We start from the raw sequence: 25,162 nt of genomic DNA, 5'->3' as shown, positions 1-25,162 counted from the left end.
AATTTTGGTCCGTTGGGTTTCCTGTGTGTGATTTGCGGGCTCAAAGCGCGACGGATCGCCGGGGAACTCCTTGGATACCCCAAACTCCGCCAAACAAAACATCTCAAGGAAATTGAAATCCCAATGCTAAAGGTATGAGTTTAAGAGACAGTTTTCTAAACAAAGTTTAGCATTTTATAATTGCATTTAATCGCTTCAGTCAATGAGTTTTGATGAGAAAGCGCGTTTAGCGGTCTTTGATATGTCTTTGAAATATAATCGTGTTTTACACATAGAATCAAACCGGAATAATTTTAAGAACACGCAGCTGCTCTGCCTTTGCCATCAGTCTGATAATTAGATTGAGATCAGCCTTGTCGTGTAGTTTACTTCGATCATCATATGTATATGTGGAAATGTTTATCGTAGTTTTAGATGCTGGTTGTACGTTGTTTAAGTGAAGTGTATTCCGACGTCGCAATGATTGTTTACATTCGAAGTTCCCGTCAAAAACAGCTGAAGGGATTCTGCTAGCTCGCTGCAACGATTTTAATATTCCACATACCTAAAAACTCTTGGATTGATGCCCATGTTCCCTAGTTCTCTGAATGCAGCTTTTTAACTGTAAAATTTGATGTGGTTTGTGTTTTTCTGTCATGAGCTGAAGATAGCGCGAGGTGGAGAGTTGTGGAGCCTTCAAGGTATTTCGCCAGACATCAAACCATTACAACATTCATTCTCATTTACTGACTATATAGAAGAGTTGGAGAATAGCAATATTAGTTTATTTTAAGGCAGAAATTCGCGTATTGAAAATTGAAATTTTTTGGATTTCCTGAATGCAGCGTAGCATCATTGAAGTCGCATGAGTATCACAAATATCACAGGCGGAGGGTCATAAGGTAATACAAGAGGGTTTTCTTTTGCCATAAGGTTTCTCCTGTAGCCTTTCTTGACTAAACTGGTTGCACTTCGTGAGTCTTTCCCGCCATTTCTATATTTTTACTGTTGTGACTCTGTCACATTGTTTTGTCCGCCGTTTTGTCCTACGACAAAAACTGACTTCCCACGTTGTCTCCTGTTTTTCCGGCTTAGTTTTCTTGTCTTTGAAACTGTACTTTGTGTTTTCACCATAAGCTTAAGTGATATTTTGGATAATTCTTCACTTACAAACAATAATTTATTCAGCTCCGAAATCAGTCGCCTGTAAATTCTGCGAAGGATTTGCATATTTTTCTGAGCCCTGATTGCGATGCGCTGTTGTTGTGTCAGTCTCACGGTAGGCCAGTCACAGTTGGGTTGATGACAAAGAGTTAGTGATTGCGGTCGGATTGCGTTGTTGTGTAATACTGCTTGGAGTTTTTCTACCAGTGGGTTCTAAGTGCATTGTTGATTGAGCGCGTTGGTTCAGTTTACGGGCGACTCGAGTCCAACTTGTTTTTGCCACCCTGCATTTTCATTGTAGTCTTTTAACTATTTTATTCTACTTAATTTTACCTTGATTATTGATTATTAATAATTAATTGATCTAGTTAAATAAAAGAAAGGGAAACTAATCAAATAATTATATACAATCAAACAATTATTTAACCGGAATAACCGGAAAATAACCTACAATACTATTTCTGTAATTCTTTTTCAAAAAAAAATATATATATATAATAATTATATCTGGCATAATGGCAGGCCACCTCATTCCCCCCTTGATAGTACTCCTATTTGCTCTACATCTCCAGAATTTCTTATTACGGTGGCAGAGCCCACTAATTGAGTATAAGGCCGGACCCTTCATTTCACCAGCACTTTTTGAAATGAGCCTGGACAAAGTTAAAATTTTCATGAACAATATTCATCCCAATCGTAGAAAATTGATCGCTCCAAGGAGTAACCCAAGCTCACTCGCCTTTCGCCTACTCATTCTTAGTGGGGACATCCCTCTCAATCCCGGTCCCACCTACCGGTATCCCTGTGGAGCATGCTCAAAACCAGTTAAATGCAACCAGAAGGGTATTCAGTGCGACTACTGCGATGCATGGTATCACACAAACTGCTGCTCAATAAGCAATGAAAGTTACAATACACTTGCTAACAGTTCTTGTTCTTGGATCTGCTGTGCCTGTGATGTGGCCAATTTCTCAAAGTCATCAAGTGGTCCTGACATTCCTGATGACAATTATTATTTATCTTTATCAACTTCAGTACAATCATCCGGCTCAAAATCGCCCCAGCCACTAACATCCTCCCCCAGGCAAAGATCTCCTGCATCATATAAAATGAAAGACCCCCACAAATTGAGATTGTTAACACTGAATGCTTGTAGCTTAAAGGGTAAAGATAAACGCCTTGAATTTCAAAGCCTGATTGACAACTACAAACCTGATATTGTTAATGTAAATGAGACCCACATTAATGACACTGTCTTTTCGGCTGAAATTCTGGAGAAAGGTTACACCTTTTTTCGTAAGGATAGAAACGAATTTGGTGGAGGGGTGTTGTCTGCTTTCTCCAACCATCTTGTGGTGACTTACGAGGAGCAAATGGATGGTAATTATGAAGGCATCTGGTCAAAGATAAATATTGCAGGAAGCAAATCACTTTTTGTTGGCTCAGTCTATAGGACCCCAGACTCAAATGTTGACCCCCTTGTAACTCTCGATGGTGCATTATGCAAGCTGGTTAAAAATCCAATTCCTAACATCCTCATTACCGGTGACCTGAACCTGCCTAGTATATCATGGGAAGATTATAAATACGCTGTAAGACCTAATCCTACTTATGGGCTTGAAGTAAACCACAAGTTTTTGGACATTGTGAACGACCACTCACTGACTCAACATGTTATGGAGCCAACTAGAGGGGAGAACACCCTCGATCTTGTTCTCACCACTTGCCCAGAGATGGTATTAGACCTAGTGGTTGAGCCCGGCATGAGTGATCATGATCTGGTGTTATTTGATCTAAACTTGAAGCCCTCTTTCAACAAGAAAAAGCCTCGTAAAGTCTTTGTATTTAAGAAAGGTAACATGGGGGCAGTGAAAACTGACCTTAAAAAACATCTTGATAATTACTTCAACAATGAGGCCTATCATAAATTGATCAATGAAAACTATGATTTCTTTAAAACCACAATCACTGACTCGTAAAGAAAAATCTCGCTAAGGCACACAGCGAGTATGTGTCCCAGCTCTTAACAGTCCCAGAGGGTAGTGAAACAGCGAACCATACCATAACCAAACGGTTCTGGACGTACATCAAGTCCAAAAAGACCCATGATGTTGGTGTTGCTCCCCTACGCGATGATAAGGGTGAATTAGTCAGTGACAGTCTTGGTAAGGCACGTGCTCTGAGTTCACAGTTCCAGTCCGTTTTTACTCATGAAAATAATAGTTCTATACCTACACTTGGACCAAGTCCTTATCCGACTATACCGTCTACTTTAATATCTATAGACGGTGTTATCAAACTACTTCAAAATGTTAACCCGAAGAAAGCTAATGGCCCTGATTTAATCCCCTGTAAAATTTTACAAGAAGCTGCCCATGAAATCGCCCCAGCTCTGACGTTCTTGTTCACACAATCTTTAGAGACCGGTACTCTCCCGAATGGCTGGCTCAGTGCAAATGTGACCCCAGTGTTCAAAAAGGGAAATAAGAATATCCCTTCCAACTACCGTCCTATTTCACTGACTGCTGTACCTTGTAAAATACTTGAGCACATTATTTTCCATGACATAATGAATCATCTTGATACCCATAATATCCTCGTCAAGTTCCAACATGGTTTTCGCAGGTTCTTTTCCTGTGAAACGCAATTAATAACCACCCTAGAGGATGTGGGGAAAGCTCTAGATCTCGGCAGACAAACTGATCTGATCATCATGGATTTTAGTAAAGCCTTTGATATTGTTCCCCACCAGCGGCTTATTTCCTAGCTGGATTTTTATGGAATTCGGGGTCTCCTAAAGACCTGGCTTACAACCTGGTTAACACATAGGGAACAATCCGTTCTTGTTGATGGAGTCTCATCTGCCCCTATAAGTGTGTCATCTGGTGTGCCCCAGGGGACCGTTCTCGGCCCACTGATGTTTTTACTCTACATAAATGACATCGGCAATGATTGTAAATCTTCTACCATAAGATTGTTTGCTGATGATACTCTTTTATACAGTGTCATCGAGGCAACTTCTGATGCACATCAGCTCCAGTCTGATCTTACCTCCATCGAGAAATGGGCAGAGAAATGGCTCATGTCCTTTAACCCAACAAAATGTTTTGTCATGAGAGTCACGAGAAATAGGGAACCTATAGTATTTAACTACACATTGATGAACCACATCCTTAAACCAGTTGAACACCATCCATACCTAGGCGTCGAGCTCTCGAACACACTTGACTGGAGCTGGCATATAAACAACAAAGTGTCCAAAGCCAACCAGACCTTAGGTTTTCTTAGGCGCAACCTAAGCAACTGCCCAGAGAACATTAAGGAAGCTGCTTATAAATCGCTCGTTCTTCCACACTTAGAGTATGCCAGCTCTGCCTGGGATCCATGGTTGAAGAAACACGTCAAACAGATTGAGAAGGTTCAAAGGAGGGCGGGTCGTTTTGTTACAAATTGCTGGGATAGGACTCCTGGCACAGTCACAAACATCCTAAACGATTTGGAGTGGCCCCCTCTCTCTAAAAGGCGCCAGAATGCCAGGCTTACATTATTTTACAAGGCTGTTAACAAAAAATCAGCACTTGAGATACCAGACAATATTGATAGACGCACCCGCCAATTACGCAGCTCTCATCCAGATAAATTTATTGAGTTATGTCCAACAACAGAAGCTTATAAGAACTCGTTTTTCTGTAGGACAATAAAAGAATGGAACAAGCTGCCCCGCCTTACCCTGGATTTCACTAGTGCAAATATTTTTAGAGAACGAATAAAATTAAATTAAATCAATAAAATTATATTAATACCAATAATGCTGTTTAAACTATTTTTATCTTTTTACTTTATTTAATCTTTTTTTTATTCTGCCTTATTATTATTTATTTTTTATTATTATTATTATTATTTCTATTATTATTTTATTTTATGTTTTTTATTTTTTTTTTAATTTTATTTTTTTTTATTTATTTATTTATTTTATTTTTATTTTTTATTTTTTTTTTAATTTTTTTTTATTTATTTTAGTTAATTAATTAATTAATGTATTTATTTATACAATTAATTTATATCCACAGTGATGGTAACCCCTTTGTGGATTAACAATGTAGATGTAGATGTAGATGTAGAAACCACGCTGCTTTCGCGCCCCGTTTTCATGTCCCGTTCAAAATGCAAATGTCAGTTAATAAAGAAGAAACAATCGACTTCGTTTATTTGCATTTAAAACGCAGTTGCTTCACCTTTATTTTTATGGTATGATACAGAGAGCATGGTATGATAGAGAGAGCATGGTATGATAGAGAGAGCATGGTATGATAGGGAGAGCAAGGTATGATAGGGAGAGCATGGTATCATACGGAGAGCATGGTATGGTAGGGAGAGAACATGGAATGGTAGGGAGAGTATGGTATGAAAGAGAGAGAGAGCGTGGTATGATAGAGAGAGCATGGTATGATAGGGAGAGAGCATGGTATGATAGAGAGAGCATGGTATGATAGGGAGAGCATGGTATGATAGGGAGAGCATGGTATGATAGAGAGAGCATGGTATGATAGAGAGAGTATGGTATGATAGGGAGAGCATGGTATGATAGGGAGAGCATGGTATGATAGGGAGAGCATGGTATGATAGAGAGAGAGCATGGTATGATAGGGAGATCATGGTATGATAGGGAGAGCATGGTATGATAGAGAGAGAGAGAGAGAGAGAGAGAGAGAGAGAGAGAGAGAGAGAGAGAGAGAGAGAGAGAGAGAGAGAGAGAGCATGGTATGATAGAGAGAGAGCATGGTATGATAGAGAGAGCATGGTATGATAGGGAGAGCATGGTATGATAGAGAGAGAGCATGGTATGATAGGGAGAGAATGGTATGATAGGGAGAGCATGGTATGATAGGGAGAGCATGGTATGATAGGGAGAGCATGGTATGATAGAGAGAGAGAGAGCATGGTATGATAGAGAGAGAGCATGGTATGATAGAGAGAGAGCATGGTATAATAGAGAGAGAGCATGGTATCATAGGGAGAGCATGGTATGATAGGGAGAGCATGGTATGATAGAGAGAGCATGGTATGATAGAGAGAGTATGGTATGATAGGGAGAGCATGGTATGATAGGGAGAGCATGGTATGATAGGGAGAGCATGGTATGATAGGGAGAGCATGGTATGATAGAGAGAGAGAGCATGGTATGATAGAGAGAGAGCATGGTATGATAGAGAGAGCATGGTATGATAGAGAGAGAGCATGGTATGATAGAAAGAGGGCATGGTATGATAGGGAGAGTATGGTATGATAGAGAGAGAGCATGGTATGATAGGGAGAGCATGGTATGATAGAGAGAGAGCATGGTATGATAGGGAGAGCATGGTATGATAGAGAGAGCATAGTATGATAGGGAGAGCATGGTATGATAGGGAGAGCATGGTATGATAGGGAGAGCATGGTATGATAGAGAGAGAGAGAGAGAGAGCATGGTATGATAGAGAGAGAGCATGGTATGATAGAGAGAGCATGGTATGATAGAGAGAGAGCATGGTATGATAGAAAGAGGGCATGGTATGATAGGGAGAGTATGGTATGATAGAGAGAGAGCATGGTATGATAGGGAGAGCATGGTATGATAGGGAGAGTATGGTATGGTAGAGAGAGCATGGTATGATAGAGAGAGCATGGTATGATAGGGAGAGGATGGTATGATAGAGAGAGTATGGTATGATAGAGAGAGCATGGTATGATAGAGAGAGCATGGTATGATAGGGAGAGCATGGTATGATAGGGAGAGCATGGTATGATAGAGAGAGCATGGTATGATAGAGAGAGCATGGTATGATAGAGAGAGTATGGTATGATAGAGATAGCATGGTATGATACAGAGAGCATGGTATGATACAGAGAGCATGGTATGATACAGAGAGCATGGTGTGATAGGGAGAGTATGGTATGATAGGGAGGGCATGGTATGATAGGGAGGGCATGGTATGATAGTGAGGGCATGGTATGATACTGAGAGCATGGTATGATACAGAGAGCATGGTATGATAGGGAGCGCATAGCCTAGCAACCATCCCCCATTTGGAACATTAATGTATGTACATGTTTTTTTTAGATAAATTAATAACTTCACAAAAAAAAAAACAATGTGGTAATTTGACTCTTAATGGTGCATTAGAAGTTAACTAAGCTCCTTAAAAGATGAATGAAATTAACATTTCGATTCCAAGAAATATGTAAGGTTGTTGACTTTCGCTCCTTATGAAAAGGATTTTTTGTGATTTGTTATGCTTAAAAGAATCGGGGAAAACGAGATCTTATCTAAGACACCTTCACCTTTTGATAATAGTTGCTCTTACTGTATATTTCTCCAGTTTCCTTTACCTCTGTAAACTTGGAAAAAGGAGAACCAATTATAACATTTAGGTCTGATTTCAGTTCATAATGATAAAGTTTCATATTCTCTATTTCTCAGAACAATGGACCGGAAGTCACCCAAGAAACGAAATTGCACAAGCGATAACCCACAAGGTGGAAATGCCACTAAACGAGCCCGCGATGTTTATATCGACAGTGATAATGATGATGACGATGATCTACTTGTTAGCGTATGGGGTAACAAAGCTTCCTCTAATACTCCTGAAAAGACATGCTCGAGTGGCAGGGGAACTAGCTCAATGAAAACCCCTGCGTTGACATCAAAACTAGGCTCTCCTGGGAGTTCTAAGGTTTCCTCGATTTGCACTCTTCCAGGCGGCAGCTACTCTCTTCCTGTCGACAGTGTTGGCGCGGTAAAGCCTGGAACATCTTTTGCTACCCGTTCCTCCAACGATGCAAACTCGTCAGGTTACTCACTTAGTTCCAGTTATGCGGATAATTTTAAAACGCTAAGAGAAATGTTTCCGACTACTGCTGTGGGCACTATCAAGTCATACTTGGATTTTTATAGTTACAATGCCAACTGTGTTGAGGTTATAACGAATATGCTACTCGATGGAAATGAGAATGGTATTACATGTACTTCTACTTTTACAAATGGTGACGACTCTAATGCTCAGAAGCAAAGTAGAGAAAGATGTGTAGAGGATTCGTCGAGTAAAATCACTTCAACTAACGTTCCGAACAGTGGAATCAAATGTCCCAGCTCAACCGCAACACCTGTGGTTGGTATTCAAATAAAGCGGGGCAAATACAAACTTGTGCAGTCAGCAATGAGGAAATGCACTGATAAAACCTCTGCAGCAATCGATATTGCAAAACCCTATACTGCAAGAAGTACACCCCAAAACAAAAGTCAGTCATCTCAGAATTTGTCTTTGCAAAATGATAACGGTCCCTTTAAAAGAGAGAATAGTTGCCCTAAAGGTAAAAATGCTCCAATGAAAACCACTTCAATCAGGAGTCATCCTACTATGAATCCGACAACTCAAAGGCAAAATTACCCATGTAAGAGTAACACGTGTAGCACTTTTCCTGGTGCAAAAAATAAGAGAAGGAAGGAGTTGTTGAATATGGTACAACAGATGTCGGCTTCTTTGTCAAGCCTGCCCTCGGTTTCAAGAACCAAAGATGATTCTGTTGTAAACAGCACTGCTGCTTCCTGTACTTCGAGAGCGAGCAAGCAAGCCATTCAGGTTTTACAACAGTCAAAGAAGAGTGCAGTTTCTTCTGGTAGAAACCAGAGATCTGGCAACCATTCTTACCCATCAACCTCGGGTTTGCAAGTAAGTAATGAAGCTAATGGAAGTGCCGTTCAAGGCGCCAACATACATACCAGCTTTACACAAGCATTCGTCACACCAACCGCAACAGCCACTACTCCACCGACCACCACAACAACCTCCGACAGATCAGCTCCATCCTCTACACCCTCAAACTCCCGCCCCCAAGACTCGGACAAGGCACTCGCTTTTGAAAGCGACGTAGAAGCTCTGTGCAAGGTATTCCCTGATATTGACGAGGATCTTATCCGCCGTATGCTTACTGAGTTTGAGTCTGATCCCAGGAGAGTTGCGCAGGAACTTGCGACCAATGTACATTGCCTGAAGAAGACAAATTCAAAGAAAACAAAGGTGACTTGGTTTTGGGAACACAACGCCAAGCTGGTGGCATTTAGCGAAATCGAAAATAATGTTTTAGAAAAGAAGTTTAAACGCCCAAAAAGGGGTTATGTAAAAGTGAAATTCCCGGGTACTCCATTTAAATGCCATGTTGATCTTGTGCACATGACAATGCATGATCATCGTGGCGTTTGTGTCGAGCTTGTCAGGATTCCAGATGTCGAAGACGATACTGCCGATAAAACTCCTGTTAGGTGTGTATTTTTTCAAATGCTGTGATCAGGAAAGCTAATCCACCTCCGTCTTACTGTAGTTTTCAATATTAAGTGAACTCTCACCGGCAATTTCCAACAACTAAATCGGCTTCTGTTTTTTGTCATTCAAAATCCTTGAAGCGTTTTATTGGCCAGGACCGAAATGGTTTCATTTCGGTTAAGCGCTAATAAATCAAAAAGCACCAAATGTAATTGAATTAGTTTGAATGACGGAATCTAGCAAGCAGTTTAGCATGATGCACGAAATAACGAGATGCATCATGACTAGTTATTCCAAAATGAGGGCAACAATAACGGCCAAACGAATCTCAACAAATTTGATGTGATTGACAAGCGGAAAAAAATAATAAAGTAAACCAAAAAATAGGTCGAATCAAGGTGAAAGACTTGGAAGGGACATAAAGCTTGGTCCAGAGAGCATTTCAGCCTGTACAGTAGCTGAAATGTTAGTTGGGCACACGTGGGCTATGCATGTACCAAATTTACCATTCCCCCCCCCCCCTCCCTATGTACCATTTACCACATTGTCAGCTTCTAAAAGGCTTCGCATTACAAAATGAAATGTGATGTAATATTATGAATTTGTTATGCTAATCAATCTTATTACAGCCAAAACTACCGAGTTACGAGACCGAAGATACAACGTGGCCGGGTTGAAGGCATAAGAAGGCGCCTTTTGCAAGCCGCCGTACGACTCATGTCTTCCCACAGATTAGATCGTTAATTTTGAGTTAATTTTTTTATTGTTGATTTTAAATGTTGGAAAAACGGACGCAGAAAAGCCCTGACATCAAAAGCCAGAAATAACCACACCAAATCCCGATAAATCCGGTAATGTAACCCGGACGCCAGTGGAGAGAGGCACTATAGAGTGAAACTTTGCCGACTGTTCCAACAATGGGAAAGACCTCCTGATTGTTTTCTTTTTCCTTATGCGTTTAGTCATGCAAGGAATGTTGTCCCACGTGAGGCACAGACCTATCCAGATTACTGGCAAGCACAGGGCGACAAAGCCGAGCTTATCATTGTCCGGCCCGGCTCAGCGGAGTTCATTCATGTTGAGAGTCTTCTGAAAAAAACTTTGCCTGCTGCTAATGTTACGAACATAGAGCGCGTACAGAATAAATGGCTTTACAGGAAGTATGCAGTGCAGAGAGCTCTAATATTGGAAAAGAATGGTAAGCATTAGTTATATACGGTGATATTTTGGCTGCGCTAATTTTATGAGCATAGAACGGGTACAGAACAATTGGCTCCCCATTCCTTTTTGTTTTACCACTCCTGTCTGAGCATGAGGATCTACCTGAGATTATATTTCTATTGTTAGGTGTTTCTCGGGTGAATGAGATGGAGCTTTTTCACGGAACCAGAAAAAATGACCCCAAGGTCATCTGGAGTAATGAGGATGGCTTTGACATGCGATACTCAGCGGACGGAATGTGGGGTAGAGGGGCATACTTTGCCGTGGATGCTGCCTACTGCCATCAGGGGTAAGCCATGCATCCAAAGGGTGGCTGAAGGGCCTTAGCTAGCACGTGTGTAGGGGGGATGGTACCTACTGCCATCAGGGGTAGGCCATGCATCCAAAGGGTGGCTGACGGGCCTTAGCTAGCACGTGTGTAGGGGGGATATGGTACCTACTGCCATCAGGGGTAAGCCATGCATCCAAAGGGTGGCTGAAGGGCCTTAGCTAGCACGTGTGTAGGGGGGATGGTACCTACTGCCATCAGGGGTAGGCCATGCATCCAAAGGGTGGCTGAGGGGCCTTAGCTAGCACGTGTGTAGGGGGGATGGTACCTACTGCCATCAGGGGTAAGCCATGCATCCAAAGGGTGGCTGAGGGGCCTTAGCTAGCACATGTGTAGGGGGGATGGTACCTACTGCCATCAGGGGTAAGCCATGCATCCAAAGGGTGGCTGAAGGGCCTTAGCTAGCACGTGTGTAGGGGGGATGGTACCTACTGCCATCAGGGGTAAGCCATGCATCCAAAGGGTGGCTGAGGGGCCTTAGCTAGCACGTGTGTAGGGGGGATATGGTACCTACTGCCATCAGGGGTAAGCCATGCATCCAAAGGGTGGCTGAAGGGCCTTAGCTAGCACGTGTGTAGGGGGGATATGGTACCTACTGCCATCAGGGGTAGGCCATGCATCCAAAGGGTGGCTGAGGGGCCTTAGCTAGCACGTGTGTAGGGGGGATGGTACCTACTGCCATCAGGGGTAAGCCATGCATCCAAAGGGTGGCTGAGGGGCCTTAGCTAGCACGTGTGTAGGGGGGATATGGTACCTACTGCCATCAGGGGTAGGCCATGCATCCAAAGGGTGGCTGAGGGGCCTTAGCTAGCACGTGTGTCTTAAGGGCCTTAGCTAGCACGTGTGTAGGGGGGATATGGTACCTACTGCCATCAGGGGTAAGCCATGCATCCAAAGGGTGGCTGAAGGGGCCTTAGCTAGCACGTGTGTAGGGGATATGGTACCTACTGCCATCAGGGGTAGGCCATGCATCCAAAGGGTGGCTGAAGGGCCTTAGCTAGCACGTGTGTAGGGGGGATGGTACCTACTGCCATCAGGGGTAAGCCATGCATCCAAAGGGTGGCTGAAGGGCCTTAGCTAGCACGTGTGTAGGGGGGATGGTACCTACTGCCATCAGGGGTAAGCCATGCATCCAAAGGGTGGCTGAAGGGCCTTGGCTAGCACGTGTGTAGGGGGGATGGTACCTACTGCCATCAGGGGTAGGCCATGCATCCAAAGGGTGGCTGAAGGGCCTTAGCTAGCACGTGTGTAGGGGGGATATGGTACCTACTGCCATCAGGGGTAAGCCATGCATCCAAAGGGTGGCTGAAGGGCCTTAGCTAGCACGTGTGTAGGGGGGATATGGTACCTACTGCCATCAGGGGTAAGCCATGCATCCAAAGGGTGGCTGAGGGGCCTTAGCTAGCACGTGTGTAGGGGGGATATGGTACCTACTTCCATCAGGGGTAGGCCATGCATCCAAAGGGTGGCTAAAGGGCCTTAGCTAGCACGTGTGTAGGGGGGATATGGTACCTACTTCCATCAGGGGTAGGCCATGCATCCAAAGGGTGGCTGAGGGGCCTTAGCTAGCACGTGTGTAGGGGGGATATGGTACCTACTGCCATCAGGGGTAGGCCATGCATCCAAAGGGTGGCTGAGGGGCCTTAGCTAGCACGTGTGTAGGGGGGATATGGTACCTACTGCCATCAGGGGTAAGCCATGCATCCAAAGGGTGGCTGAAGGGCCTTAGCTAGCACGTGTGTAGGGGGGATATGATACCTACTGCCATCAGGGGTAAGCCATGCATCCAAAGGGTGGCTGAGGGGCCTTAGCTAGCACGTGTGTAAGGGGGATATGGTACCTACTGCCATCAGGGGTAAGCCATGCATCCAAAGGGTGGCTGAAGGGCCTTAGCTAGCACGTGTGTAGGGGGGATGGTACCTACTGCCATCAGGGGTAGGCCATGCATCTAAAGGGTGGCTGAGGGGCCTTAGCTAGCACGTGTGTAGGGGGGATGGTACCTACTGCCATCAGGGGTAAGCCATGCATCCAAAGGGTGGCTGAAGGGCCTTAGCTAGCACGTGTGTAGGGGGGATGGTACCTACTGCCATCAGGGGTAAGCCATGCATCCAAAGGGTGGCTGAGGGGCCTTAGCTAGCACGTGTGTAGGGGGGATGGTACCTACTGCCATCAGGGGTAGGCCATGCATCCAAAGGGTGGCTGAAGGGCCTTAGCTAGCACGTGTGTAGGGGGGATGGTACCTACTGCCATCAGGGGTAGGCCATGCATCTAAAGGGTGGCTGAGGGGCCTTAGCTAGCACGTGTGTAGGGGGGATGGTACCTACTGCCATCAGGGGTAAGCCATGCATCCAAAGGGTGGCTGAAGGGCCTTAGCTAGCACGTGTGTAGGGGGGATGGTACCTACTGCCATCAGGGGTAAGCCATGCATCCAAAGGGTGGCTGAAGGGCCTTAGCTAGCACGTGTGTAGGGGGATGGTACCTACTGCCATCAGGGGTAGGCCATGCATCCAAAGGGTGGCTGAGGGGCCTTAGCTAGCACGTGTGTAGGGGGGATGGTACCTACTGCCATCAGGGGTAGGCCATGCATCCAAAGGGTGGCTGAGGGGCCTTAGCTAGCACGTGTGTAGGGGGGATATGGTGCCTACTGCCATCAGGGGTAAGCCATGCATCCAAAGGGTGGCTGAAGGGCCTTAGCTAGCACATGTGTAGGGGGGATGGTACCTACTGCCATCAGGGGTAAGCCATGCATCCAAAGGGTGGCTGAAGGGCCTTAGCTAGCACGTGTGTAGGGGGGATGGTACCTACTGCCATCAGGGGTAAGCCATGCATCCAAAGGGTGGCTGAAGGGCCTTAGCTAGCACATGTGTAGGGGGGATGGTACCTACTGCCATCAGGGGTAGGCCATGCATCCAAAGGGTGGCTGAGGGGCCTTAGCTAGCACTTGTGTAGGGGGATGGTACCTACTGCCATCAGGGGTAGGCCATGCATCCAAAGGGTGGCTGAGGGGCCTTAGCTAGCACGTGTGTAGGGGGGATATGGTACCTACTGCCATCAGGGGTAAGCCATGCATCCAAAGGGTGGCTGAAGGGCCTTAGCTAGCACATGTGTAGGGGGGATGGTACCTACTGCCATCAGGGGTAAGCCATGCATACAAATGGTGGCTGAGGGGCCTTAACTAGCACGTGTGTCTTAAGGGCCTTAGCTAGCACGTGTGTAGGGGGGATGGTACCTACTGCCATCAGGGGTAAGCCATGCATCCAAAGGGTGGCTGAGGGGCCTTAGCTAGCACGTGTGTCTTAAGGGCCTTAGCTAGCACGTGTGTAGGGGGATATGGTACCTACTGCCATCAGGGGTAAGCCATGCATCCAAAGGGTGGCTGAGGGGCCTTAGCTAGCACGTGTGTAGGGGGGATATGGTACCTACTGCCATCAGGGGTAAGCCATGCATCCAAAGGGTGGCTGAGGGGCCTTAGCTAGCACGTGTGTCTTAAGGGCCTTAGCTAGCACGTGTGTAGGGGGGATGGTACCTACTGCCATCAGGGGTAAGCCATGCATCCAAAGGGTGGCTGAAGGGCCTTAGCTAGCACGTGTGTAGGGGGGATGGTACCTACTGCCATCAGGGGTAAGCCATGCATCCAAAGGGTGGCTGAAGGGCCTTAGCTAGCACATGTGTAGGGGGGATGGTACCTACTGCCATCAGGGGTAAGCCATGCATCCAAAGGGTGGCTGAAGGGCCTTAGCTAGCACGTGTGTAGGGGGATGGTACCTACTGCCATCAGGGGTAGGCCATGCATCCAAAGGGTGGCTGAGGGGCCTTAGCTAGCACGTGTGTAGGGGGGATATGGTACCTACTGCCATCAGGGGTAAGCCATGCATCCAAAGGGTGGCTGAAGGGCCTTAGCTAGCACATGTGTAGGGGGGATGGTACCTACTGCCATCAGGGGTAAGCCATGCATCCAAAGGGTGGCTGAGGGGCCTTAGCTAGCACGTGTGTCTTAAGGGCCTTAGCTAGCACGTGTGTAGGGGGGATGGTACCTACTGCCATCAGGGGTAAGCCATGCATCCAAAGGGTGGCTGAGGGGCCTTAGCTAGCACGTGTGTCTTAAGGGCCTTAGCTAGCACGTGTGTAGGGGGATATGGTACCTACTGCCATCAGGGGTAAGCCATGCATCCAAAGGGTGGCTGAGGGGCCTTAGCTAGCACGTGTGTAGGGGGGATATGGTACCTACTGCCATCAGGGGTAAGCCATGCATCCAAAGGGTGGCTGAGGGGCCTTAGCTAGCACGTGTGTCTTAAGGGCCTTAGCTAGCACGTGTGTAGGGGGGATATGGTACCTACTGCCATCAGGGGTAAGCCATGCATCCAAAGGGTGGCTGAGGGGCCTTAGCTAGCACGTGTGTAGGGGGGATATGGTACCTACTGCCATCAGGGGTAAGCCATGCATCCAAAGGGTGGCTGAGGGGCCTTAGCTAGCACGTGTGTAGGGGATATGGTACCTACTGCCATCAGGGGTAAGCCATGCATCCAAAGGGTGGCTGAGGGGCCTTAGCTAGCACGTGTTTAGGGGGGATATGGTACCTACTGCCATCAGGGGTAAGCCATGCATCCAAAGGGTGGCTGAGGGGCCTTAGCTAGCACGTGTGTAGGGGGGATATGGTACCTACTGCAATCAGGGGTAAGCCATGCATCCAAAGGGTGGCTGAGGGGCCTTAGCTAGCACGTGTGTAGGGGGGATGGTACCTACTGCCATCAGGGGTAGGCCATGCATCCAAAGGGTGGCTGAGGGGCCTTAGCTAGCACGTGTGTAGGGGATATGGTACCTACTGCCATCAGGGGTAAGCCATGCATCCAAAGGGTGGCTGAAGGGCCTTAGCTAGCACGTGTGTAGAGGGGATGGTACCTACTGCCATCAGGGGTAAGCCATGCATCCAAAGGGTGGCTGAGGGGCCTTAGCTAGCACGTGTGTAGAGGGGATGGTACCTACTGCAATCAGGGGTAGGCCATGCATCCAAAGGGTGGCTGAGGGGCCTTAGCTAGCACGTGTGTAGAGGGGATGGTACCTACTGCAATCAGGGGTAGGCCATGCATCCAAAGGGTGGCTGATGGGCCTTAGCTAGCACGTGTGTAGGGGGGATATGGTACCTACTGCAATCAGGGGTAAGCCATGCATCCAAAGGGTGGCTGAGGGGCCTTAGCTAGCACGTGTGTAGAGGGGATGGTACCTACTGCAATCAGGGGTAGGCCATGCATCCAAAGGGTGGCTGAGGGGCCTTAGCTAGCACGTGTGTAGAGGGGATGGTACCTACTGCAATCAGGGGTAGGCCATGCATCCAAAGGGTGGCTGAGGGGCCTTAGCTAGCACGTGTGTAGGGGGGATATGGTACCTACTGCCATCAGGGGTAGGCCATGCATCCAAAGGGTGGCTGAGGGGCCTTAGCTAGCACGTGTGTAGGGGGGATGGTACCTACTGCAATCAGGGGTAGGCCATGCATCCAAAGGGTGGCTGAAGGGCCTTAGCTAGCACGTGTGTAGGGGGGATATGGTACCTACTGCCATCAGGGGTAAGCCATGCATCCAAAGGGTGGCTGAAGGGCCTTAGCTAGCACGTGTGTAGGGGGATGGTACCTACTGCCATCAGGGGTAAGCCATGCATCCAAAGGGTGGCTGAAGGGCCTTAGCTAGCACGTGTGTAGGGGGGATATGGTACCTACTGCCATCAGGGGTAAGCCATGCATCCAAAGGGTGGCTGAGGGGCCTTAGCTAGCACGTGTGTAGGGGGGATATGGTACCTACTGCCATCAGGGGTAAGCCATGCATCCAAAGGGTGGCTGAAGGGCCTTAGCTAGCACATGTGTAGGGGGGATGGTACCTACTGCCATCAGGGGTAAGCCATGCATCCAAAGGGTGGCTGAGGGGCCTTAGCTAGCACGTGTGTCTTAAGGGCCTTAGCTAGCACGTGTGTAGGGGGGATGGTACCTACTGCCATCAGGGGTAAGCCATGCATCCAAAGGGTGGCTGAGGGGCCTTAGCTAGCACGTGTGTCTTAAGGGCCTTAGCTAGCACGTGTGTAGGGGGATATGGTACCTACTGCCATCAGGGGTAAGCCATGCATCCAAAGGGTGGCTGAGGGGCCTTAGCTAGCACGTGTGTAGGGGGGATATGGTACCTACTGCCATCAGGGGTAAGCCATGCATCCAAAGGGTGGCTGAGGGGCCTTAGCTAGCACGTGTGTCTTAAGGGCCTTAGCTAGCACGTGTGTAGGGGGGATATGGTACCTACTGCCATCAGGGGTAAGCCATGCATCCAAAGGGTGGCTGAGGGGCCTTAGCTAGCACGTGTGTAGGGGGGATATGGTACCTACTGCCATCAGGGGTAAGCCATGCATCCAAAGGGTGGCTGAGGGGCCTTAGCTAGCACGTGTTTAGGGGGGATATGGTACCTACTGCCATCAGGGGTAAGCCATGCATCCAAAGGGTGGCTGAGGGGCCTTAGCTAGCACGTGTGTAGGGGGGATATGGTACCTACTGCAATCAGGGGTAAGCCATGCATCCAAAGGGTGGCTGAGGGGCCTTAGCTAGCACGTGTGTAGGGGGGATGGTACCTACTGCCATCAGGGGTAGGCCATGCATCCAAAGGGTGGCTGAGGGGCCTTAGCTAGCACGTGTGTAGGGGATATGGTACCTACTGCCATCAGGGGTAAGCCATGCATCCAAAGGGTGGCTGAAGGGCCTTAGCTAGCACGTGTGTAGAGGGGATGGTACCTACTGCCATCAGGGGTAAGCCATGCATCCAAAGGGTGGCTGAGGGGCCTTAGCTAGCACGTGTGTAGAGGGGATGGTACCTACTGCAATCAGGGGTAGGCCATGCATCCAAAGGGTGGCTGAGGGGCCTTAGCTAGCACGTGTGTAGAGGGGATGGTACCTACTGCAATCAGGGGTAGGCCATGCATCCAAAGGGTGGCTGATGGGCCTTAGCTAGCACGTGTGTAGGGGGGATATGGTACCTACTGCAATCAGGGGTAAGCCATGCATCCAAAGGGTGGCTGAGGGGCCTTAGCTAGCACGTGTGTAGAGGGGATGGTACCTACTGCAATCAGGGGTAGGCCATGCATCCAAAGGGTGGCTGAGGGGCCTTAGCTAGCACGTGTGTAGAGGGGATGGTACCTACTGCAATCAGGGGTAGGCCATGCATCCAAAGGGTGGCTGAGGGGCCTTAGCTAGCACGTGTGTAGGGGGGATATGGTACCTACTGCCATCAGGGGTAGGCCATGCATCCAAAGGGTGGCTGAGGGGCCTTAGCTAGCACGTGTGTAGGGGGGATGGTACCTACTGCCATCAGGGGTAGGCCATGCATCCAAAGGGTGGCTGAAGGGCCTTAGCTAGCACGTGTGTAGGGGGATGGTACCTACTGCCATCAGGGGTAAGCCATGCATCCAAAGGGTGGCTGAAGGGCCTTAGCTAGCACGTGTGTAGGGGGGATATGGTACCTACTGCCATCAGGGGTAAGCCATGCATCCAAAGGGTGGCTGAGGGGCCTTAGCTAGCACGTGTGTAAGGGGGATATGGTACCTACTGCCATCAGGGGTAAGCCATGCATCCAAAGGGTGGCTGAAGGGCCTTAGCTAGCACGTGTGTAGGGGGGATGGTACCTACTGCCATCAGGGGTAGGCCATGCATCCAAAGGGTGGCTGAGGGGCCTTAGCTAGCACGTGTGTAGGGGGGATATGGTACCTACTGCCATCAGGGGTAAGCCATGCATCCAAAGGGTGGCTGAAGGGCCTTAGCTAGGACGTGTGTAGGGGGGATGGTACCTACTGCCATCAGGGGTAAGCCATGCATCCAAAGGGTGGCTGAAGGGCCTTAGCTAGCACGTGTGTAGGGGGGATGGTACCTACTGCCATCAGGGGTAAGCCATGCATCCAAAGGGTGGCTGAGGGGCCTTAGCTAGCACGTGTGTAGGGGGATATGGTACCTACTGCCATCAGGGGTAAGCCATGCATCCAAAGGGTGGCTGAGGGGCCTTAGCTAGCACGTGTGTAGGGGATATGGTACCTACTGCCATCAGGGGTAAGCCATGCATCCAAAGGGTGGCTGAAGGGCCTTAGCTAGCACGTGTGTAGGGGGGATATGGTACCTACTGCCATCAGGGGTAGGCCATGCATCCAAAGGGTGGCTGAGGGGCCTTAGCTAGCACGTGTGTAGGGGGGATGGTACCTACTGCCATCAGGGGTAAGCCATGCATCCAAAGGGTGGCTGAGGGGCCTTAGCTAGCACGTGTGTAGAGGGGATGGTACCTACTGCAATCAGGGGTAGGCCATGCATCCAAAGGGTGGCTGAGGGGCCTTAGCTAGCACGTGTATAGGGGGGATATGGTACCTACTGCCATCAGGGGTAAGCCATGCATCCAAAGGGTGGCTGAAGGGCCTTAGCTAGGACGTGTGTAGGGGGGATGGTACCTACTGCCATCAGGGGTAAGCCATGCATCCAAAGGGTGGCTGAAGGGCCTTAGCTAGCACGTGTGTAGGGGGGATGGTACCTACTGCCATCAGGGGTAAGCCATGCATCCAAAGGGTGGCTGAGGGGCCTTAGCTAGCACGTGTGTAGGGGGATATGGTACCTACTGCCATCAGGGGTAAGCCATGCATCCAAAGGGTGGCTGAGGGGCCTTAGCTAGCACGTGTGTAGGGGATATGGTACCTACTGCCATCAGGGGTAAGCCATGCATCCAAAGGGTGGCTGAAGGGCCTTAGCTAGCACGTGTGTAGGGGGGATATGGTACCTACTGCCATCAGGGGTAGGCCATGCATCCAAAGGGTGGCTGAGGGGCCTTAGCTAGCACGTGTGTAGGGGGGATGGTACCTACTGCCATCAGGGGTAAGCCATGCATCCAAAGGGTGGCTGAGGGGCCTTAGCTAGCACGTGTGTAGAGGGGATGGTACCTACTGCAATCAGGGGTAGGCCATGCATCCAAAGGGTGGCTGAGGGGCCTTAGCTAGCACGTGTATAGGGGGGATATGGTACCTACTGCCATCAGGGGTAAGCCATGCATCCAAAGGGTGGCTGAAGGGCCTTAGCTAGCACGTGTGTAGGGGGGATGGTACCTACTGCCATCAGGGGTAGGCCATGCATCCAAAGGGTGGCTGAAGGGCCTTAGCTAGCACGTGTGTAGGGGGGATATGGTACCTACTGCCATCAGGGGTAAGCCATGCATCCAAAGGGTGGCTGAAGGGCCTTAGCTAGCACGTGTGTAGGGGGGATATGGTACCTACTGCCATCAGGGGTAGGCCATGCATCCAAAGGGTGGCTGAGGGGCCTTAGCTAGCACGTGTGTAGGGGGGATATGGTACCTACTGCCATCAGGGGTAGGCCATGCATCCAAAGGGTGGCTGAGGGGCCTTAGCTAGCACGTGTGTAGGGGGGATGGTACCTACTGCCATCAGGGGTAGGCCATGCATCCAAAGGGTGGCTGAGGGGCCTTAGCTAGCACGTGTGTAGGGGGGATGGTACCTACTGCCATCAAGGGTAAGCCATGCATCCAAAGGGTGGCTGAGGGGCCTTAGCTAGCACGTGTGTAGGGGGGATGGTACCTACTGCAATCAGGGGTAAGCCATGCATCCAAAGGGTGGCTGAGGGGCCTTAGCTAGCACGTGTGTAGGGGGGATGGTACCTACTGCCATCAGGGGTAGGCCATGCATCCAAAGGGTGGCTGAGGGGCCTTAGCTAGCACGTGTGTAGGGGGATGGTACCTACTGCCATCAGGGGTAAGCCATGCATCCAAAGGGTGGCTGAGGGGCCTTAGCTAGCACGTGTGTAGGGGGGATGGTACCTACTGCCATCAGGGGTAAGCCATGCATCCAAAGGGTGGCTAAAGGGCCTTAGCTAGCACGTGTGTAGGGGGGATATGGTACCTACTGCCATCAGGGGTAGGCCATGCATCCAAAGGGTGGCTGAGGGGCCTTAGCTAGCACGTGTGTAGGGGGGATGGTACCTACTGCCATCAGGGGTAGGCCATGCATCCAAAGGGTGGCTGAAGGGCCTTAGCTAGCACGTGTGTAGGGGGATGGTACCTACTGCCATCAGGGGTAAGTCATGCATCCAAAGGGTGGCTGAAGGGCCTTAGCTAGCACGTGTGTAGGGGGGATATGGTACCTACTGCCATCAGGGGTAAGCCATGCATCCAAAGGGTGGCTGAGGGGCCTTAGCTAGCACGTGTGTAAGGGGGATATGGTACCTACTGCCATCAGGGGTAAGCCATGCATCCAAAGGGTGGCTGAAGGGCCTTAGCTAGCACGTGTGTAGGGGGGATGGTACCTACTGCCATCAGGGGTAGGCCATGCATCCAAAGGGTGGCTGAGGGGCCTTAGCTAGCACGTGTGTAGGGGGGATATGGTACCTACTGCCATCAGGGGTAAGCCATGCATCCAAAGGGTGGCTGAAGGGCCTTAGCTAGGACGTGTGTAGGGGGGATGGTACCTACTGCCATCAGGGGTAAGCCATGCATCCAAAGGGTGGCTGAAGGGCCTTAGCTAGCACGTGTGTAGGGGGGATGGTACCTACTGCCAACAGGGGTAAGCCATGCATCCAAAGGGTGGCTGAGGGGCCTTAGCTAGCACGTGTGTAGGGGGATATGGTACCTACTGCCATCAGGGGTAAGCCATGCATCCAAAGGGTGGCTGAGGGGCCTTAGCTAGCACGTGTGTAGGGGGGATATGGTACCTACTGCCATCAGGGTTAAGCCATGCATCCAAAGGGTGGCTGAGGGGCCTTAGCTAGCACGTGTGTAGGGGGGATGGTACCTACTGCCATCAGGGGTAAGCCATGCATCCAAAGGGTGGCTGAAGGGCCTTAGCTAGCACGTGTGTAGGGGGGGATATGGTACCTACTGCCATCAGGGGTAGGCCATGCATTCAAAGGGTGGCTGAGGGGCCTTAGCTAGCACGTGTGTAGGGGGGATGGTACCTACTGCCATCAGGGGTAAGCCATGCATCCAAAGGGTGGCTGAGGGGCCTTAGCTAGCACGTGTGTAGGGGGGATATGGCACCTACTGCCATCAGGGGTAGGCCATGCATCCAAAGGGTGGCTGAGGGGCCTTAGCTAGCACGTGTGTAGGGGATATGGTACCTACTGCCATCAGGGGTAAGCCATGCATCCAAAGGGTGGCTGAGGGGCCTTAGCTAGCACGTGTGTAGGGGGGATGGTACCTACTGCCATCAGGGGTAGGCCATGCATCCAAAGGGTGGCTGAGGGGCCTTAGCTAGCACGTGTGTAGGGGGGATGGTACCTACTGCCATCAGGGGTAGGCCATGCATCCAAAGGGTGGCTGAGGGGCCTTAGCTAGCACGTGTGTAGGGGATATGGTACCTACTGCCATCAGGGGTAAGCCATGCATCCAAAGGGTGGCTGAGGGGCCTTAGCTAGCACATGTGTAGGGGGGATGGTACCTACTGCAATCAGAGTGAAGGTGAAGGCAGCATACCCGTCGAATCGGTGAATTATGACTTGGTGATTCCAAATATTTTTGTCGCTTCTTTGCATGTTTAGATATGTGTACGTTAAAAAGCGGTCAAATCGCCAAGCGAAATGCCAAGTGTTCCTTGCAACAGTACTTACCGGAGACACGATCAACATGGGCCCTAACAGAAAAATAAGAAAACCGCCTTTGAACCTATCAACAGGGATGAACTATGACAGCATCACAGGCGTCACTTTAAACCATCGGATCTATGTGCTTTACCAGTTGGAGAAGGCGTATCCAGCTTACCTGATCACCTATATTACCTGATCACCTATACCACTTGATCACATATATTACCTGATCACCTATATTACCTGATCACCTATACCACTTGATCACATATATTACCTGATCACCTATATTACCTGATCACCTATACCACTTAATCACATATATTACCTGATCACCTATATTACCTGATCACCTATACCAATTGATCACATATATTACCTGATCACCTATATTACCTGATCACCTATACCACTTGATCTCATATATTACCTTATCACCTATATTACCTGATCACCTATACTACCTTATCACCTATATTACCTGATCACCTATACTACCTGATCACCTATATGATCACATATACTACTTGATCACCTTTATTACGTGATCACCTATACCACCTGATCACCTATATGATCACCTATACTACCTGATCACTTATATGATCACATATACTACCTGATCACTTATATGATCACCTATACTACCTGATCACTTATATGATTACATATACTACCTGATCACTTATATGATCACATATACTACTTGATCACCTATACGATCACGTATATTACCTAATCACCTATACTACCTGATTACCTATATGATCACATATATTACCTGATCACCTTTATTACGTGATCACCTATACAACCTGATCACCTATATGATCACCTATACTACCTGATCACTTATATGATCACATATACTACCTGATCCATTGTACTACCTGATGCCCTGCACTCGACAAATCTGATCGTAGCCTTTGTACACTTAACATTTTGCCCACTGCATTTCTACCCGCCGCCATCTAAATATCAAGCTCGGATGGAATCTTTTTTATTTGATTCCGATTGAATCGGTAAATCAGTAAAATAAATTGCATTTAGATGGTAATTACTACATGTGATCATACTTATCCGTAAATCATCTTTAGAAGTTTATGATAGAAGTATTGCAATTTTATTGCGGACAGAAACGTGTTTTTAAAGCTGATCGCGGAACTGAGTTTAGTTATGTTTGTTTCCACTGATCTTCTATCGTCACGATGATCTTATGTTCTGCGTTCTGGTATCGTCACTGCGATGTTATGTTCTATGTTCTGGTATCGCCACTATGATGTTATGTTCTGTCTTCTGGTATCGTCACTATGATGTTATGTTCTGTCTTCTGGTATCGTCACTATGATGTTTTGTTCAGTGTTCTGGTATCGTCACTATGATGTTATGTTCTGCGTTATGGTATCGTCAATATGATGTTATGTTCTGTGTTCTTGTATCGTCACTATGATGTTATGTTCTGTCTTCTGGTATCGTCACTATGATGTTATGTTCTGTCTTCTGGTATCGTCACTATGATGTTATGTTCTGTGTTCTGGTATCGCTACTATGATGTTATGTTCTGTGTTCTGCTATCGCCACTATGATGTTATGTTCAGTGTTCTGGTATCGTCAATATGATGTTATGTTCTGTGTTCTGGTATCGTCACTAAGATGTTATGTTCTGTGTTCTGGTATCGTCACTATGGTGTTATGTTCTGTGTTCTGGTATCGTCACTATGATGTTATGTTCAGTGTTCTGGTATCGTCACTAAGATGTTATGTTCTGTGTTCTGGTATCGTTACTATGATCTTATGTTCTGTGTTCTGGTATCGTCAATATGATGTTATGTTCTCTGTTCTGGTATCGTCACTATGATGTTATGTTTTGTCTTCTGGTATCATCACTATGATGTTATGTTCTGGTATCGTCAATATGATGTTATGTTCTCTGTTCTGGTATCGTCACTCTGATGTTATGTTCAGTGTTCTGGTATCGTCACTATGATGTTATGTTCTGCGTTATGGTATCGTCAATATGATGTTATGTTCTGTGTTCTGGTATCGTTACTATGATCTTATGTTCTGTGTTCTGGTATCGTCAATATGATGTTATGTTCTCTGTTCTGGTATCGTCACTCTGATGTTATGTTTTGTCTTCTGGTATCGTCACTATGATGTTATGTTCTGTGTTCTGGTATCGTCACTATGACGTTATGTCCTGTCTTCTGGTATCGTCACTATGATGTTATGTTCTGTCTTCTGGTATCGTCACTCTGATGTTATGTTTTGTCTTCTGGTATCGTCACTATGATGTTATGTTCTGTGTTCTGGTATCGTCACTATGATGTTATGTTCAGTGTTCTGGTATCGTCACTATGATGTTATGTTCTGCGTTATGGTATCGTCAATATGATGTTATGTTCTGTGTTCTGGTATCGTTACTATGATCTTATGTTCTGTGTTCTGGTATCGTCAATATGATGTTATGTTCTCTGTTCTGGTATCGTCACTATGATGTTATGTTTTGTCTTCTGGTATCATCACTATGATGTTATGTTCTGGTATCGTCAATATGATGTTATGATCTTATGTTCTGTGTTCTGG

General features: G+C 47.9%; 1 protein-coding gene across 3 annotated transcripts; it reads left to right on the top strand.

Annotated features, from left to right (window-relative positions):
- Positions 1 to 30: 30 nt before the first annotated feature.
- LOC116612340 (mucin-5AC) lies at positions 31 to 23,633 on the top strand. 3 transcript variants are annotated; one of them, XM_048734169.1, is made up of 6 exons: positions 31 to 132; positions 7,604 to 9,442; positions 10,406 to 10,641; positions 10,791 to 10,953; positions 22,532 to 22,795; positions 22,847 to 23,633. In XM_048734169.1, exons 2-5 carry the CDS (start codon positions 7,608 to 7,610, stop codon positions 22,770 to 22,772), a joined length of 2,475 nt encoding a protein of 824 aa, XP_048590126.1. In that variant the 5' UTR covers positions 31 to 132; positions 7,604 to 7,607; the 3' UTR covers positions 22,773 to 22,795; positions 22,847 to 23,633. The 3 variants fall into 3 exon arrangements, with proteins under 3 accessions (XP_048590126.1, XP_048590124.1, XP_048590125.1); XM_048734167.1 differs by having other exon boundaries at positions 22,532 to 23,633; XM_048734168.1 differs by lacking the exon at positions 31 to 132 and adding an exon at positions 158 to 680 and having other exon boundaries at positions 22,532 to 23,633.
- Positions 23,634 to 25,162: the final 1,529 nt, after the last annotated feature.

The sequence above is a fragment of the Nematostella vectensis genome, chromosome 11 (genome assembly GCF_932526225.1).
Source record: "Nematostella vectensis chromosome 11, jaNemVect1.1, whole genome shotgun sequence".
NCBI classification, from domain to species: Eukaryota; Metazoa; Cnidaria; class Anthozoa; order Actiniaria; family Edwardsiidae; genus Nematostella; species Nematostella vectensis.
This window is presented reverse-complemented; position numbering and strand designations above follow the sequence as displayed.